The following is an 11090-nucleotide window of genomic DNA, read 5'->3' as shown; positions in this document are numbered from 1 at the left end:
ACCCCCCGCGACCCTAGTGAGGATTAAGCGGTGTATAGATAATGGATGGATGGATGGATGGATGGAATCACACTGGAGGCAGGAGTTAGAGATTGTTATTAATATCAAAACTTGTGTGCACGCATTGAGAAATTCAGTTACTTTTCTCTGTGATCTGACAAATCATTCATATTTGCCAGGTTCGGCTAAAATATGAGGCTACAGATAATACCAAATTAGGAGGCGTTTGGGAGCCGGCCCAAAAGAACCGACTCTCTGAAAAAAGCCGAACTTCTCATCACTAGCTGACAGGCAGCTAGCAGTTAGCCGCAAACAGGCTGATTTAGGACCCATCGGTCAGATCGCACCAACCAACATCCGGAGAGGACGCAGGCGCAGTAGCAGTTCTATAGATTAAATACTGTCAACGACTTTTTGGCGTCAACGGCAATTGCCTGCATATAATTTATAGGACAAGAAACTAACTCGTCAAAAAAGAAAAAAAAATCATTTCAAGAAATAATTTGTTGAAGACGTCGATTTTTTACTTATTTATTTAAGTTCCATAATTATTGGTTTGTTGTTCGAAAAACTTTGTCGCACAAAAACAACGTCATCGGTCACGTTCACTCAGCTGTTCCGTCGTATCTCAGAGGCAGGAAACGAATTCATTTCAAACATATTTTATTAACAATAATTTCAGGTCCATTCTGTGGATATGAGCCTGCAGCCTGTCCGTTAAGCGTGAGGAAACACATTTTTTGAGGTAACGAACACTACATCATTGGCTTCCTAACCGGACCGGTAGACGGTTGTTTTTGTATTTTAGCTGCAGCATCATTACACGCTCACACAGTGTCTCTTGTTTCCGAAATTATTGCAATATATGACATATATGTGTTGTAATTATCATGTCAGTGTAGACCTACTTGCTCTACTGATAGTCTTTGTATCAGTTATTGATTACAGTGAATGAATGGCACAAATGAGAACTTGGTTGTTAGCAGATCAAATGTTATCTGTTATTAACATGTTTTGATATATTATTATTATGCCCCATTGTCTGTACTTCAGGCCAGCTCCACAATGAGGCCCCTTAAAGATGCCCAGCTGGGGGCCTTCACCTTCTTTGCTTCCGCTCTCCCACATGATGTCTGTGGGAGCAACGGCCTCCCTCTGACCCCAAACTCCATCAAGATCCTGGGACGGTTCCAGATCCTCAAGACCATCACTCACCCCAGACTCTGCCAGTATGTGGACATTTCAAGAGGGAAACATGGTAGGATTTTCTGTTTGGCACCTTATCAGGCAGTCAGTATAGAAGTGTCTTCATTCCTTGATTTTTATTACATGTCTAAACTGGTGATAGCTTTTCTTTGTGCTGTTTTGTGCTGCTGGTCTGTTGTTTTGAATTCACAATCACTGTGATTTGTAGATTATATGAACCTTAGTACTTACAAAAGCCACACATAAAGTAACTATTTTAGTGAGTGAATTCCACATATTCTTTCCCTAAAGCATGTGAATATTCCAGCCAGCAAGTTTAGTTATATAGAACCTTATCACACACAGAGGTCTTTCAACGGGCTTTACAGACAAAGCTTAAAATGAAAACATGTAAAACATAAAATAGAAAATACAGCAGAAAACAAGATTGAATAAAGGGATCTGAGAGACATTCTAGGATTGTACTCAGCAAATTTATCTCTGATATATTTTGGGCTCAGATGATTCAGAGACTTACAGACAACTAGTAGGATAATTAAATTTTATATTTAAGTAGAAGCAAGTGCAGGGATCTAAGAATCCTAGTAATGTGTTCTCTCCTCTTGGTGTTTGTCAGGATTTCATCGACAGTGTTTTGTATGAGTTGCAACTGTCTGGAGGTTTTATTGGGGAGGAATACATTACAGTAGCCCCCTCTAGGAGTAATAAAAGCATGAATGAGTTTTTATAAATGATGCCCGGATACAAAGTTACTCAATTTGACTATCTTTTTAAGATGCCACAATGAGGATTTAGGTGCAGCTTTGATGTGGCTGCTAACATGTAGATCCTTATTAACGATTACTGTGAGATTCTTATTTTTTTTGTGCCCCAAACTCAAAGAAAACAGCCTTCCTTTTTCACTGCCAAACAGAATTATTTCAGTCTTGTCTCTATGTAGTTAAAGGAAGTTTTGTGGCATCCAGCTGTTTCCTCCCTCTAGACAAAGACAAAGCTACTGTATATGACCATAGTCGTTCGGTGAGAGGGCTAGATTGAGCCGGGTGTCGTATGCATAACTACAAGTCTTGAAAAATTACAGTGATTGTGTCAAAAACCTTCACAGAGGCACAGTTTATTTTTCAGGACTATTATTTGGACTGTGTAGGTGTTTAAAATTTTTATTTATTTATTTATTTATTTATTTATTTATTTATTTATTATTTCTTTTTAAATCTTGACAAAATACAATGCAGTGAAAAGTATTTGCCCCCTTCTCGGATTCTTGTTTTTTTTTTTTTATGTTTCTCCCACTTAGATGTTTAAGACCATCAAAAAATTTAAATATGAGACAAAGATAACCAAAGTAAACACGAAATGCAGTTTTGAAATGATGATTTAATCTTTTCAGGGAAAAAAAAATATTCAAAGCTACCTGGCCCCGTGTGAAAAAATAATTGTCCCCTAAACCTAATAACTGGTTGGGCCACCCTGAGCAGCAACAACTGAAATCAAGTGTTTTCTATAACTGGCAATGAGTCTTTCACATTTCTGTGGAGATATTGTGGCCCACCTTTGCATGGCACTGTAAATGCATCAAAGTAATAGAGGAAACACAGAAACCTTTCATTTATCTTAGATGACTGCCAGCTGTATATGCTTTCTCATAATACACTGCCTGTCCAAAAAAAAAAAAAATTGCATACTCAAATATTCCAGTGGGCCGTCTTTAGCTCTGAGAACGACACACATTCGCTGTGGCATCGTTTCAATAAGCTTCTGCAATGTCACATTTATTTTTGTCCAGAGTTGCATTTTCTACCAAGATCTTATATTGATGATGAGAGAGTTGGACCGCTACACAATGTTTTCTCCAGCACATCTCAAAGTCTTCTCCATGGGGCTGAGGTCTGAACTCTGTGGAGATCAATCCATGTGTAAAAATGATGTCTCATGCTCCCTGATCCACTCATTCACAATATGAGCCCCATGAATCCTGGCATCGTCATCTTGGAACATGTCCATGTCATCAGAGAAGAAAAACTCCATTGATGGAAAGACCTGGTCATTCAGTATATTCAGGTAGTCAGCTGACCTCATTCTTTGGGAACATAACGTTGCTGAACCTGACCAACCCCAGATCATAACCCTAAACCCCCACAGGCTGGTAGACACTAGACATGATGAGTGCATCACTTCATCCTCCTCTCTTCTTACCCTGATGCCCCATCACTTTGGAACAGGGTAAATTTTGACTCATCAGATCACATGATCAACCACATTTGTTCCTCTAAGATGATGGTTCTCCACTATCCTTCAGGTTTTAATAATGCGTTGGACGGTTCTTAATCTGATTTTAGTAGTTTCAGAAATCTCCTGAGTTGTTTTCTTTGCTTGATGCAGGCCAATAATTTGACCCTTCTGACACAGATTAACATCCTTTCCATGACCACAGGATATGTCTTCCAACATGGTTGTTTAAGAAATGAGAAGCTCCTCACTGCATCAGCTAGGGTTAAATAAGTTGTTGCAGCTGAAACATATTCATCACTGCAGTAATTATCCGATGGAAGGCTCTTACCTATTTGCTTAGTTAAATCCAAATGCCAACTTTTTTTTGGACAGGCAGTGTATATTGTTACTGATTTTGATAACTCACTTGCATATGTTTTTGTGTTTTTTTTTCTCATTCTTGTTACATAGAACGACTGATTGTTGTTGCGGAACACTATGAGAAAAGTCTGAGTGATTTCCAGAGACAAGGAAAGCCAGCCAGGTGAAATTACCATTAAAAGTTGTTATTAACTCTTGATATGTGACAAACATATTGTTGTTTTTTCTCCCAGTTAACTTTAAAACTTCTGTCGATATCTGTATACGATGGACAGAGTAAACTTCATACATTAACGTTGCATCTCCTGGCTCAGGATAAAACCATTGGACTTTCTAATATTAGTTTTGGAAATGTTGATAAATTCATCCACGTATCTTTTGTCTGATGCAGTCACCACATTACTTACAAAAACTGTGTTCGTCTTAGCTTGGAAAAAGTGCTGCAAATAGCCTACGAGGTTCTTGAAGGTCTGGAGTTCATGAATAAACACGGTTTGGTGCACAGAGCCCTCAGCGCACACAATGTGCTCATGGACTGCAAGGTAATTTTTCTGTCAAACTGAGCTGTTTTATGAATGTTTGAATTATCGTTTAATTAACAGAATAAAAAAATCGTTTGTATTCTTGTCACTCTAAGATGGATTTTGTTTTTGTAGGGGAATGTCAAACTGGCAAAGTTTGGCCTTTATCACATGACTGATCACGGAGCAGATGTGGATTTCCCCATTGGGTATGTCTTTTTCTACTCATTCATCACAGATGCCTGTAAAGGGTCACCGGTTCACTTGTATCCATTTGTTCTCAGTCAAATGATAATCAGACAATTGACCATGACATCGATGCATACTGGACCAACAGTTTGCACAGAAACCAGGATGTGGTGGCATCAAAATAGCTTCCTGGTTGAGGAACTGTAATAAATCACCGGACTTTTATTCTAATCCAAAGATTTTTGTGTTTTACCAAGAACCTCTGGTTAATATCCTTTTGCAGATTGAAAGGAGGAATGATGACACATACCCACGACTTTCAATAAAACATCTGGCAGGAGAATGAAATAAATGTAACTGTCAAACAGCGATGCAGATTGTTCTGAGGAGTAGCTGCTGGAACATCATTTAATAACAATAATGTGAACAATATTTTGACTTTACATAGCATAATTGTTGGGCTTGGTGGTTAGCACTTTTGCCTTGCACCTACAAGATCCCTGGTTTGTGTCCCCGCCTTCCTAGGATCTTTCTGCATGGAGTTTGCATGTTCTCCCTGTGCATGCGAGGGTTTTCTCCAGGTTCTCCGGCTTCCTCCCACAGTCCAAAAACATGCTGAGGTTAATTGGTGATTCTAAATTGTCCGTAGGTGTGAATGTGAGTGTGATTGTTTGTCTTTATATGTAGTCCTGTGATAGACTGGTGACCTGTCCAGGTGTCCCCTGCCTTCACCCTAAGTCAGCTGGGATAGACTCCAGCCCCCCATGACCCTAATGAGGATTAAGTGGTGTCTAGATAATGGATGGCTGGATAGTTGGACCATTTTGGGTAGAAATGAAAGTCAACCCCAAACCTGCAGCCAGTTTCTGAAAGTTTCAAGCAGTGCAACAGGAAGAAGTCCACGGCATTGAAGATGTATGTATCAGTGTATAGATAATGGATGGATGGATAGTGTAATTGTGTAGTTTGGAGAATATCCTGTATATAAAATGGAAAGGAAAGAATGAAAAAATATGAAGCCATGTCTTGTCCCTGAGCTGTTAAATTAGCGGGCCAATGCTGGATTTCAACAATAAATGTTATTTAGAGTCTGGCAAAGTCATATGATTATCTGCTCTGTCACTGTCACCTCAGCTACCCATCATACCTTGCACCAGAAGTGATCGCCCAGGGCTCCTTCCACCCCAGTGATCCTTCGCGTGATGAAGCTCCTCTGCCCTCGGGACCCAAGACTGACGTTTGGTCTCTCGGGGTTTTGCTCTTTGAATTGTGTGCAGTAAGAATCTTTCATATACCCGTTCATATACAAAAACAGCTTTCACACAATATTCTTCTTTTTTTAGAGTTTTGCTTGAATTCATGCTGCATGAATCATTCTCACTTAAAATCTAATGCGGTGATTCAATTACAGGGCAGAAGACTCCTGCAGAATATTGAGATAAGTGAGAGGTTGAAATTCATTTTAACCTTGGGTGAGTGAAAAGGACGTAATTATTCGAAGCAACATGCTCTTCAGCTCAGCCAGGCTTATGCTGTGATGTTGTTTGTCATTCTCAGGTTGCATGGATGACATTGTCACCGTTCTTGCTGAGGAGCACGGTTGCTTGGATACCATTAAGGTAAACCTAATATCAGTGGCTACACAATCTTAGTCATTAGTATTTTTGATTTCTAAGTCATTTTTATGTTTTACACAAAATAAGAATTTGCTGTAACTATGAATACTGTTCTCACAATATTATATTAACTTGGAGTATTTTGAAGTTTTTGATGCTGGCGCCAACTGAATATATTTCTGTACAAGATAAAACTAATTCCCCTACTTTTTGACCTAAATTTCTATTTGTCCACCCAGATCATATTAATCATAAATAACATTTTTTGATGGAATTTTAAGGGGAATTTTTAATTTATCAAACTGCTTAGAAGTATTATTAGGTAGTTGGTAAAATGATTTTATGAGTCATTCCAGAATTGGAGGACATTTGGGCTTCATTTTTTTTGAAAAATAAACCTTCTCTTTTACAATTTTCTGCTAAATATTCATCAATAATAGGTAATAAACTATCAAAGGCTTGATTGGCTCAGTTTACACATCAATGGTACCATTTTTATTCCATGTTTTATTTATTGTTTGCTAACCCTACTCTAATCACAGTAACAGGGTTGTTAGCTTTTTCTCAGGAGTAGAAGCTAGATATTTAGCTGTTACTGCTGACCAAGAGAACAAACTGACTGATGGAAAACAGTAACAATAATTTGTCTTATCCTGATAATATGCATAACAGGGTTGCATGAGGTAGAGTGAGACATTCAATCAAGGCTGACAATGTTATGAAAATATGAAAAATAGAAGAAAGGACATAATTGATATTTCAAAAAAAATTCTAACATAAATTTCTCCTAGTTTTTTTTTTAAGATTTGGTCTCAGGACAAGTGAATTCACACAACTGCATGTTTTAGTATTTTGTACATGGATTGTTTGAAATTTGATGGGTGGGATGTAAAAAGTTCTCCAATCTGAAATGAAAAGTGAAAATTGAGGAACAGTTTCACAGTGTTTTTTTTCCCTTCAGGTTTGTTGTTTTCTAAATACATTTGTTTGGTGCACATGAAATGTTTAAGTCATTTTTTCCATCAAAAAAATTAATGAACAAGTCTAAGAATCTGGACGAGCTTTAGATGCCAACTTTTGACACTGGATGCATTTTATTACTCATTTTATTGCTGACATATTTCTGTAATATTGATTTAATTGATAACAAATCCTTACTTTTAGATAATTATTGTTTGTTCTAGGGTTTGTATGTCAGCAATCACATAGCATAGAAACTTAATTTGATCCTGTAAGATAGAATTTTGTTTTTTAAATGTATTCAATTACACTTCCTAATATTTCTTGGCTGTATGGAATTATTGCATGCATAAAAAGGACTTGTCTGTGCCATAGCAAATAATAAATATTTACCTAATATTCACAGGAACTGCCTGAGAATGTTCTTGAGTTGTTAAGAAAATGTTTGATCTTTCTTCCATCTAAAAGGTAAATACAGTTTCTGTTGGATATCATATCCTGTTAAAGGGACATTTGCCATTTAATTTCTAAAATTTTTTGTTCATGGAGGTTATAAAATAGTCTGGCAGCATGTATGTTAGAGAAGCAAATGCAATTTATGCACTTTTATGGCTATATAAAAGTAAATGTTTAATATGATTTCTTCAAAGAGCTTAGGGGCACGCTTGCTTGTAGATATTTTGCCATTCGAATCATTGTGCATTTGCATTTTCTGCGTCCTCAGGGCAACCCCTGCAGAGCTGCTTGGAGATCCTGTATTTAGTGGAATCTCCTGTCACTATACGCCCTTCCTAAAACCTGTGAGCCTGTTCTCCTCTTCCCTGCGCTGTGCACATCTGGAGCTCCCAGATGACATCAGTGACCTTTGCAAAGGTTTTCTCCAAATACACACCAATGAATATGCAGCTCACACAGACATATAATACACAACATACACGCAGACCACATGTCAGACCTTTTTCCTTTTGACTAGAAGTCTGAAAAATACATTGTCTTTAAGAAGAATTTATTCTCTTTAAGTAGCTGTAATTAAACATGCTCGCATCAATATTAATAATATAGTCGGTATAGTCACAACATTGACTTTAACTTCTTATTCTAATTTGAAAAGAATATATACAAGAAATTTTCCATTTGATATTCCAGATAACATTTGGTCTTATCATCTTTTTCAGTTCTTGAAGGTATAGTCCATCTCTCTGAGCAAAAAATAACTGGGCTAAAAGATACCTGCTTTCAATTTCAGAACCAGTTCTTTCTTCTCTGCAATCTCATTGATATTATTGTAGATTTGCTTCTACCGCTGATTTTCAGAAATTGCACATTCTCTGATTTGTTCCATTTTTTTTAGATCTATAAAACAGACTGTTTGTAAAGCCCACCTGAAAATAAACAGGACTTAATACAAAAGGTGTCTTTTTTGTGGATAAGAATGCATTTTTAATTTGTTATTCTTTTCTTTTTCACATAAAGTTCTGTGTTTGATTCCAAAAGTGTCTCTTATTAACAATGTCAAGAGTTTCACTTTGAAGAAGATATTGACATTAGAAAGTCGTCTCTGTGCATTGTAGTTTTGAATTTGGAGATTAGGTTTAATGGTTTGTTTTATTAGTTTTGGTCCTAATGAAATTACAAATGTAAAATGTATGAGTGTAATTGCCTTTTAGTTTTATCCAGGCAGTATTCCGCTGCATTATGAGTAAAATGTCTTGATGTCATGTGTTGTTAATTCGACTTGTTAGCAAACAATCATTCAGTTACATATGTTCCAGTGGCAGCTCTTTACTATTTTGTGTGTGTTGCTTTTAGATGATGATGACGACTACTTGTCGGAGCGCGCCATAGATGAAGTGTACCATCTGTGGTGCCTGGCAGGTGGAGACCTGGAGAAGGAGCTCACCAACAAAGAAATCATCCAGTCCAAACCCCCAATCTGCACACTGCCCAAGTACATTACACACACACACACCCAGACACACGCACACACGCACACGTACACGCACACACACGCACACGCACGCACGCACGCACGCACGCACGCACGCACACACGCACGCACACACACACACACACACATACTGCTTCAGATATTTGCTTGTTTTTGGTCATTTAAAGACTTACTTTACTCTTTGCCTCTTTCATTGGCTTTTCTTTGTAGTTTTGTCTTGGAGGACGGGGAGTCATTTGGGCAGGGCAGGGATCGCAGTTTCTTGCTCGATGACACAACAGTGACTCTGTCTCTGTGCCAACTCAGAAATGTAAGACAAAACTCACATCAGCAGACTTTAACCACACTGTGTAAATGTGTAAGTTTTTGTATGCAAATTACTGCACTGTTTACAGTTACTTTAACATTATCCTTCAGCAACATTGCATCATTACGCAGGGCTCACTCACTTTTGCATTTTTTAATTGATTAGTGTTTGTACATTGAATTAGTTAATCATTTGTTTCTCTTTGTTGTTTAATTATGTGAGATGTGCTCTTCTTTAACATGATAACAAACAAAAAGGTTTCAGTGTCTTGCTGTGTCGTGAATGCTGTCAAAAAGCATTTTCACAACACCCGTGCATCACGTAGTGCTTTGAGAATAAGTGGTCTTCTTTTTTTTTTAGCGGCTGAAGGATGTAGCAGGAGAAGCCTATTACCCTCTACTGGAAGACGAGTAAGCACTCTCCATCCTGACCTTACTGCTGTCATCCTCTCCTCCCCTGTCACCATTTTTCACGTCACCCCATCATTTATTTCGGCTTGGGTAATGTCATATTGCCTTCACTTCTCCCTCCTTCAGACAGTCAAGCCTGCCCCAGTCCAACAGCAGCAATGAGCTGTCGGCCACCGTCACGCTGCCACTCATCATCCGCGAGAGAGACACCGAATACCAGCTCATCCGCATCATCCTCTTTGACAGGCTGCTCAAGGTCTGGGCTGCATGCACGCACGCACGCACGCACGCACGCACGCACGCACGCACGCACGCACGCACGCACACACGGAGAGACTCTATACATGGGATGCTCCACACCAGGGTTTATTTACCAATTAAAATTGAAAGTGATTGTTTTTCACCCAGTCCCTGGTTCTTGTCCCGGCCTTCCCGGGATCTTTCTGCATGGATTTTACATGTTCTCCCAGAGCAGCGTGGGTTTTCTCCGGGTTCTCCAGCTTCCTCCCACAGTCCAAAAACATGCTGAGGTTAATTAGTAAATCTAAATTCCCCATAGGTGTGAATGTGAGTGTGATTGTTTGTCTTTATATGTAACCCTGTGATAGATGTACCCACAAACAAAATGACCTTGCACTGAGCACAGGCATGTGTTATGCATGTGTACGTTATGTACAGATACTGAATCACGTGACCTAAATATACAGCAGACGACGGGAATTGATGGGACTCAGAAACACCCCCACAATTTAATCAATTGTTGTATCATTTCTGATGGATAAGTCCCGGTAAGTCCACAGTGGTGGATTTGTAGTAGGATCACAATCATGTGATCGTCAGCAGGCAGCTGACGTACTGTTCACTTGTTGTCATAGTTACAGTGATGTCGTGATGCTGTCTCACAGTGGTATGGAAATCTTTCACAAATCCATGGATCCAGACTATAAGCCACATCACTGGCAAATTATAACCTCTTTGTCCTTGTGCCATTTCTGACCTTCCCTGAACGTTTCATCCAAATCTGTTTGTTTTTGAGTAATGTTGCGAAAAGACAGACAAACCAACGACGATCGTCACGTAACTGCCATGTTCCATGGTGGAGTAATAATAAATACATTGTTGCTGGAATAAAATGTGTAATATGTGTACTGTTTTGTCTTCAGGCCTATCCGTATAAGAAGAACCTGGTGTGGAAAGAGGCTCGAGTGGATATTCCTCCTCTTGTTCGAGGACTGGCGTGGGCTGCACTACTAGGCATTGAGGTACAAAGTAAACTGAAATCCTGTTTTAAGAAAAAGTGCAATTTTCACTTTATTGATGGCATCACTTCTTTTTTGTATG

The 11090-nt window shown here is 38.7% G+C and overlaps 1 protein-coding gene across 1 annotated transcript in view; it reads left to right on the top strand.

Annotated features, from left to right (window-relative positions):
* The first annotated feature begins 587 nt into the window (after positions 1 to 587).
* Positions 588 to 11090, top strand: part of tbck (TBC1 domain containing kinase) — a 60713-nt gene continuing 50210 nt past the window's right edge. The window contains exons 1-15 of the mRNA XM_023274009.3: positions 588 to 745; positions 1054 to 1258; positions 3889 to 3961; positions 4226 to 4340; positions 4455 to 4528; positions 5643 to 5784; positions 5920 to 5980; positions 6066 to 6127; positions 7491 to 7552; positions 7809 to 7957; positions 8894 to 9032; positions 9243 to 9342; positions 9700 to 9749; positions 9876 to 10005; positions 10913 to 11011. Of these exons, the coding sequence (XP_023129777.2) occupies positions 1066 to 1258; positions 3889 to 3961; positions 4226 to 4340; positions 4455 to 4528; positions 5643 to 5784; positions 5920 to 5980; positions 6066 to 6127; positions 7491 to 7552; positions 7809 to 7957; positions 8894 to 9032; positions 9243 to 9342; positions 9700 to 9749; positions 9876 to 10005; positions 10913 to 11011 (1449 nt within the window). The 5' untranslated portion in view covers positions 588 to 745; positions 1054 to 1065. The remainder of the gene's footprint in view (positions 746 to 1053; positions 1259 to 3888; positions 3962 to 4225; positions 4341 to 4454; positions 4529 to 5642; positions 5785 to 5919; positions 5981 to 6065; positions 6128 to 7490; positions 7553 to 7808; positions 7958 to 8893; positions 9033 to 9242; positions 9343 to 9699; positions 9750 to 9875; positions 10006 to 10912; positions 11012 to 11090) is intronic.

Source organism: Amphiprion ocellaris, chromosome 4 (genome assembly GCF_022539595.1).
Source record: "Amphiprion ocellaris isolate individual 3 ecotype Okinawa chromosome 4, ASM2253959v1, whole genome shotgun sequence".
Lineage (NCBI taxonomy): Eukaryota > Metazoa > Chordata > Actinopteri > Pomacentridae > Amphiprion > Amphiprion ocellaris.
This window is presented reverse-complemented; position numbering and strand designations above follow the sequence as displayed.